We start from the raw sequence: 8291 nt of genomic DNA on the forward strand, positions 1-8291 counted from the left end.
AAATAAATCTGAAAGCAAACATCTAAGATATTTATCTCCTACACAGATGATAATTTTTTTTTTTATTAATCAAGTATCCAAACCTTGAGCCTGATTAATCCTAGAGGTAAGCAACCTTTTCCTCGATTCACCAACTAGGTAAATCTGAAAGCGCAATGACTCCTGACACGATAATCCAACTGTCTCAGTAATTCGATCACTGTTAGTGTAAAATTATCCAATATGAGAATCAAAGTTAAAAGTGCATGGATTATCCACTGTACCTCTTACAGGTCCGCTGAGTGGGGAGCACAAATGATAGTTTATTGTAGGTATTGAAGATTGTTATGATATTCAGAAAGTACAAACACCAGCGAGATAAAATAAGTTGGTACGACCTTGAACAAATAAAATTGGCTGCTGATTCATCAATTCACTCAGCCACCACTGATTGGAGGAATGATTGCTAATTCATCTTTGCTTCTCAACACTGTAGATTCTGGAGCATACTCCTCGTTGACTGCCAAAACCATGGAATTGTAGATTTCTTGAAGACTTGGAAACTTTACCAAAAGCTGACGCATACAGTCCCCAGCAGTGCTACCATCTGGCATTTCAAGGCTCGTCTCTGATACTCCTGTAAGATCCCGAGCTCGGGCAAAGAAAAGGACCTTGATTTTGATATCTTGGCCTGCACTCTTCTCTACTTTGCTTTCATTCATCTCTCCAGTGTCATCTGGTTATCAAAGTTAAATAATAGCAATTTCAACCACCATATTCAAATTGCTTACTGAATAACAAAGGCAATAGAAAATTGAGAAAAATGTTTCCTTAAATTAACAAAGCCAAAGAAACCTCAAAGTTGAACAATAGAACTTTCTTGGATACAAGAGGAAAAGAAGCAAACACATGCAAGTTATCATAGGTCCTTCCAGATTGTGTCAATTAGAGAAACTGGAAATAAATTGTGCATATTCTTTAATCATTACCCATTTATTTTTCAAACAAATCTGCTGCTTAGAAGTTGTAGCATATCCTTTAGATGCCTTGATTGTATGGCATAATCGATATATCTCTAGTGCCCTAAATTCATCGTCAGATGCACAAGACATGGATGCTAGAAAAGTGGCAAACTGCGGGAAACCCATTTCTAGAGCACCTCAGTGGATGTTGAACATTGCTATGAATTTGAATCTTGATATGGATGCTAACCGTGTCTTACGCATATAAACTAGAAATCTGTGTCTGAAATCAGTAATGCCCAAGGAACACTATCACATTTTAGTCTCAGCTGCAGTTCATAAAACACTGACATATTGGGGTCATATGCTAAGCAAAAATCATATTAACTGAAACCAATTTAAAAGATCTAGTCTTTTCCGAGGAATGGCACAATTGATCATTTCTCAGCATCCAACATATTGTGGCAAAGATGACATGATTTTGCGATTCCATTTGCATCTGCATAGTAAACTAACTGATGTCCTAAGTAATCCAACCTCAATGCAACCAATGACCCTTAATATTGGAGCATTAACTTTCAAGGTTAGAAACAAAACATGTTGATGTTTACTGCCACTTGGTAACTCAGGTGGACAGGTATCTGGGAAGATATCCAGATTTGGATCCCAATATGCAAGTTAAAATAAAAATTTCTTTGCACACTAATATCTTTTTGGGGGAAAGAAGGATAATTCAAATCAAAATGAGAGGGTTTGTTGCAGGAGTAATGCCATGGATGAGAGAGATGAGTGCGGTGAAGACCTTGAAAAAGGAGCAAAGGAAGACAATGGGAAGATTGGGAAGTTGAATGGTGACTAAACAGTGCCTTGTCATGGGAAGGGCAGCCACGGTGGAGGCAACAAACACACTCTGATTCCTTCTTCCTCTCCCCATCCTGAGTCTGACCTTGCTAGTACTATTACTGCCTTTTGACCTTTTTCCCCAGATTTGAGGTGGATCCCGCTACTAAGGATTCTAATATCTGGTTCTGATGTTTCTTCTTTGTTGCGCTGGGGGTAGCCACTGCTGCTGCTTTGTCGGAATTGAGACCTAGGAATGGCAGATCCATGGTTCTGATTACAAGTTCATGTATGTTAACATGATTCATGATTTGAACCTGATACTAGAGATGGGATTTGAGTGTGAACTGTGAAGAAGGATTGTAGGCATTATAAAGGCTGGGCCTTACTGACCCTGGATTTATTTTCCTCCTGTTTCATGTACTCACAGGTCTCAGCTTGGTTAATCAGAAGAAATATCTTCATATGTAATGATTTCAGAGAATGTATCCGATGAGGAGATTGTGGAGAGCAAGAAGTACATCTATCCTACTTAGAAAACACTGACCACTCGTCATCCATGATTTACCTTGTGAGGGATCCTCATCCACACACCTTTAGCTATCATCATTCCTGACAGGCCTCTACTTGGACCTATAGCTTCAGTTGGCTATATCAGGGCCACATGGTTCAGTCTCACAGTATGCTAATCACCTATTTTTACTGCCTCAATATGGGACATTGAGCTAACGCTTGCATGGTTACAGAGTACTCCATTTCATTTGGCTCTTTCCGCCTTTGCATGGCTACAGCGAACTCCATTTCATTTGGCTGTTTCTGCCTGAAGCATGTTCTTCCTACTGAAGTCTTTTGTTGATGCTTGTGTATACATTTTTCATGGATGTTATTCTAGGTCACCTTTGCTTGGAAGTGAGCTTTCTAGTTTCCTTCGTCACACTGTATGGGATGGTCTCCCATGACATTCCAGGAAGGTTACTCCATCCATCCCTCTTGTTTGATGGTATACTGTTCCCACAAGTCCTGTGAGGTTTTGACAGATTGTCTCCATCTACTTTGCAATGCCACATTCAAAATGGTACTGTGGTCATTGGTTCTCTTTAATTCCAAACTCAATTATTTAGTTTGAGTTGAATTCACCTAGCTATCTATCTATATTGGAAGATGATGGACAGTTCTTGGATATCACTCAGTTGAGACAATACAAATCAGCCTAAGATCCATCTAGCCCTCTGAAATCCAATGCAGTGTTCCTCTTTGAGTGGGATCCTGAGCTCCATTGATTTCATGTCCACGATCACTTATTAAAGTGGCGATATTTGTCCTAGCTACCAATGAAGACTTCTTTGTCATTTTTCCTCTATGACAGCAGAGCTCAATTCACTTCAAACCTGTGCATCCTCTTCTCCTAGCAAGGTCATTGTTTGTTACCCTTATGCTCTGATAATATTTCCTTTGGGTTGAATACTCTCCACACTTTTGTGACAGTGGAAAAAAAGAATCCTATCCCTGATACTTCTTCAAACATCGACTCACCTATTTCATTTCCTGGGATCATGGCGCTACATCACATGCTGATGTTATGGCATCAACCACTTATCCTTACATGAAAGTGTATAGATAACCATTAATCACTTTTTTTCAAAGAGATGTTCTACCAACAACTTTTGATGTCTCTTTTGATGCATCAACTAAGTTTGTTAAGCTCGTCACTTCTATTGAAGTCGAGGTATCTTGAAAGGAGTCTTATGTCCATACATAGAAGCTCCCACCAAATTTCTAGTGGGCCTTCTATCCTACAATGTGTCTTTCAGGAGAAGAAAAACAAAAAACGCTGAGATGGCATCCATGTCAGCTCCCAAGCAGCAACACATCTAACTATTCCCTATTAGGAAGCCTACATCTTATCTTAACTTCCCCTGCATGATAACTTCAATTGCTAACTAGGAAACAACCTACTCTAAGCTCCTAAGCTTGTTTGGTCTTTGACCCAAAGGTGTCCTTATAATATAGATTTACATATTATGTATCAAATTTTATAATGACACTATAAAAAAACTATTCAATTAAAAGTAATACCTTGGATTAAAGTAGAAACTGTTGAATCTAAAGATTGATGAAGTTGTAAATCTCATCTTGTGTTAATAATCTCCCAAATTCATCCATATTAGTCCTCAATGTCATTGAATTTATTTGCAATTTGTCCCTTGGTGCTACCATTTCTATATAAATATAGAAGCCTATAGTTGGCTTCACATCACCATCCACAAGAAGGAGCACTTTCACAAGTGGTCATACATTTGAAACAAAACTTCATTGAATCACACATTATGTCTTGTACTTTCTTCCTTTCTACTCGACTTGCAAAAGAACATGAAGCCCACGATTCAAAAGCAAATATGTGTTTAATTGCAATTTTCTTTTCTTCTCTGCATTGATTTCAGTGTCAAATATGTTGTAAAAAATCTAGTGATGGCAAGCTTTCCTAATTCTTCTCCCTTAGCAAATCTAAACAGTGTGCAACACAAGGTGATCAAAACAATTGTCTTTTTTGCTCCTAATAATCGTCTATCTGCCACATAGTTAGATGCACCATCCATCACAACTTGGATAACATGTTCTTCACCTATTTTATCCATTATGCTATCAAGTAACTCAAATATTTTATTCACATCTTTAATTACATATGGCGTGTCAATAGAGCTAAGAAATAGTGTGTCATGTGGCCTATTGACAAGGAAATTAATGAGAGAGCATCTCCTACTATTAGTCTATCTACCAAACGTAATAGTGCACCCTATCTTCCTCCACTCAACTTTATACTTTTGAAAATTTTCATTGATAAATTATACTTCTTAAAATATGCCACTCTTACTTTATGATAAGTAGGAGGTTTCAAATATTAATCGCTCTCCAACAGACTTCAACATTTATATAAATAAAAGATTCTTTACTAAATTGAACGGCAAGGCATTACCATAGATGCAACTACAAATATTTTGAATAACTGTGTTTATTTTCTTTACAATTCGAATACCTGTGTCTTTTTGTTTTTTTTTTTGTTTTACAATTTGACTGCTTTTTGTTTCTTTTCTCCCTTCAGCACAAACGAATTTGGTCTCTTCATTTTATCTTTATTACACTCACAATCGTAGCATCTTCTTGAGAAAATCTATCAACCTTTCTCATGTCATGTAAAATCTGTTTGAACTTGTTTCTCACATCCTTGAAACCTTTGAAGAAGGTGCTACCTCTTTCCTTGAGCATATCATATGACTCCTCATCCAAATAATACCACCCGAATACTTGTTCCCACAATGATTACGTTCCAATCACATCCAGTTCCCTTTCAACTTTCTGTAATGTTCCAATGTAGCAACAACTTTTTGATTTTCTTTAGAGCTATTCTGAGATGGTAAAACTAAAACCCTTATCTTCTGTTTTGAAGAAATTCTAATTCAAAACAAATAATTACTTGTTTTAGGGAAATCAGCTTTCTTTCCCAACCGTGACAAGTTAGGGACAAACTAAATACTTCGACTGCCAACTTATCAGCTTGACAAGGATAAAGATCCAGTCCAGGACCAATAAATTAGTAGCTTACCGCATAGGGAGACCATCAAGGTGGCATGAGCAATCCAGCCACAACAGGCATGCTTTATGAAGAACATAAAAATAGAAAAGGCGAAGGTAAGGAAGCACACCGTTGAGTCCTCCGGCGATTTCCATGTATCGCAACTTCTTTTCCGCTTCAGGAACGATCGATCGACCGAGAGCCACCAAAGTAGACGACGAAAGCGATTAGGAGACAGGGACAGAGAGCAGATCTGAGCGGAGTGCGGAGTGGAGTAGAATGGATGGGATCGAAACTGGATGTGACAGAAATTGCTAGTAATATAAAGGAACTTTTTCCGAACAAACCGACAAATTAATAGGGCAAAACTCTTTTTTTTTCATTAATCAAAATAGCATCCCCTCTATCCCCTCTATCATTTTTTTTTTACTTGAGCCGGTTTAAGTTGGATTGAATCTTATCAATATTATATTAGAATAAATATGAATCATAATTATGATAAATTTATAAGAACTCATAATTATTATAATATATTTTTTTATCTATAAATAATAATTATGCGAATCAAATAAAAATCACTAACACGTTGATTAATCAAATAAAATTTAGACATCTAAATTATTAAAAAACATATAAATTATAACTGTTATAATTTTATAGTAATTATAATTTATAATTATTATAATATATTATTAATCAATATTAATTTCAATTGAATAAAATCTTATTTAAAAAAATGATAAATCCCAGTCAATTTTATGGACTCAATTTCTGAGAGTGGCCGGCCCAGTCCCACTAAAGTTTCCCACCGACCACCAGGGTAAATCGGGAAGCGCATATAGCGGCTAATCCAGATGTCCAACATCCTTTGATTGCGTTCTCCATTTGAAAAAATATAAAATCTTATTCTATAAGTATGTTATGGTAGTTATTAATCGTGATTATTACATATTGTATCAATTATAATTCATACTGCTATAATATGATATTAATCCGAGTGTTTATCTAATTGACAGTTTAGTTTCTATGCATTTGGGTTAGTCGTTTAAAGCGGGGTGAGTAAAATAATAAAAATGGGATGGAATGTTATTTTGATTGATTAATGAAAAAAATATTATTTTGACAATTTTAATAATAAAAAAACTCTTTTTCCGTATACTAATATGATAATACGACGTGGATGTTTTGTTTGGAGGTTATTTCATAATTTATTAAATTGAATTAGCATATTACTTTTAATGATTGATAAAATACTTTTAAAAAAATAGTGAAGATGATCCATGAGAATTAGCCCATTGTATGTTGCTTTTCTATCTTCACATTAGTAACTTCACAAATATCGGGATTACGATGTGATAGTAAGATTTTCATAATTAATCAGATATTCATAAGTTAATTCTTAACTATAATGTAATGTGGATTAATTTTTTAATGAAAAGATAATTCCAGAATGCTGACAATAAAGAAATATGACAATAAAGAAATATGGTGTTCACTTCTGCAAAAGGTGGATCCGCCACCTTAGCGGCCCCACACGGTCGGCCCCACGACCATCTGTGAGGAGGTAAATCGAGAAAGTGCAGTTGATTATGATGCAGGAGGGTGTTCACATTTCTTGATTTATTATGGTAATCGATAAAAATTTTCGTGAGATTAAATTGATCATCTCCGGAATTAATTGATTCAAATAATTAAATATATGAATTATCAAAAAAATTAATAGCTTTGCAAATAGGCTAAAATGATTGCTTTTATTTCTAGCCTCATGCACAGTATGCTGAGAAGGAGGTGACATGACAAACTCTGTCTCTCTCCCTCACTCTCATCTTGTTGGTACTCAGGTGCTTGATCGTCATATGAAAATCATGATTGAATTTTCAGAGAATAATTTCTTAGGAAATAAAATATCTCACACTAGAAAAGATCGATCAGTCACCATGATTTACTTTCCTTTAAATCGCTATGGGATCAATATTGAAGGGCGCTTAGGATGAACGTTATCATCTTTTGCCACATGAGATTGAAGACCAAGTGATACTTGAGGTGTTAGTGCAATTATATATACTCTATATGATTGTGTTTGATCATTATATTTGATGTATTTAGTAAAGAGTTCCAAAGTTAGATTTTATTTGTATTGCTGATCTATGTGTGAAGTTTTTAGAGACTTATGTCTTGTACATAAAATTCGCAGAGTTTGTTATTCAATATAGTCGAATTGTGATATTAACTTAGCCAAACAAGATAATTCAATTTAAGGTCAAGAGGTCAGGTCTATTGGAGTTCAAAGAAAAATAATATGGTATAGCGAGGGAATTGAAGTTATTTTGAGAGCTTTGACGTATGCTCTTATCAACCTAGTGGTACCGTGCCTCCAAAAAATTCTTTAGGGGGTTTTCTGATATGGGACCATTTCGGCGTTGGGGTCGGTCACTATAAAAAGTTTACCTACTACAGTTTTTGCCCCCGAGGCATAGGTGAGTTGGTTACGACGCAGCAGACTTGCAGAAGAGGGCAAGGGTTCGAATCCTAGCGAAGCCAGGCAATCCCCTCCTGCGTCGTAACCAACTGCACTTTCTCGATTTACCTCCTCACAGATGGTCGTGGGGCCGACCGTGTGGGGCCGCTAAGGTGGCGGATCCACCTTTTGCAGAAGAGAGCTTTGACGGAAGTCATAAGAGGTGGACTTTGTAGGTGATAGTGAAGGGTAACAGTGGAATAGATCATGCTCTAGATACATCCAAAGGATTGAAAATCTAACGAAAGGTGGAGTCTTGCACTACAAGAAAACTTGCAATTAGCGACAAGAATATAATTCCGTTACTAAATTAGTAATTGAATATTTTATCAATTGCTAATTAACGATAAAATTAAAATTCCATCACTAATTTATAATCAAAAAAATATTCGATCACTAATTTAGCGACAGAATCATATTA

The 8291-nt window shown here is 36.1% G+C and overlaps 1 protein-coding gene across 1 annotated transcript; it reads right to left on the reverse strand.

Moving 5' to 3' along the window:
• Positions 1–221: 221 nt before the first annotated feature.
• LOC141828460 (molybdopterin synthase sulfur carrier subunit) lies at positions 222–5631 on the reverse strand. The gene is made up of 2 exons (XM_074715894.1): positions 5483–5631; positions 222–715 (listed from the first exon to the last, which is right to left on the reverse strand). The coding sequence occupies exons 1-2, from the start codon at positions 5505–5507 to the stop codon at positions 417–419; spliced, it is 324 nt and encodes a 107-aa protein (XP_074571995.1). The 5' UTR covers positions 5508–5631; the 3' UTR covers positions 222–416.
• Positions 5632–8291: the final 2660 nt, after the last annotated feature.

Source organism: Curcuma longa, chromosome 4 (assembly GCF_044706935.1).
Source record: "Curcuma longa cultivar G26 ecotype Majalengka, Jawa Barat chromosome 4, ITB_CL_G26_1.1, whole genome shotgun sequence".
Lineage (NCBI taxonomy): Eukaryota > Viridiplantae > Streptophyta > Magnoliopsida > Zingiberales > Zingiberaceae > Curcuma > Curcuma longa.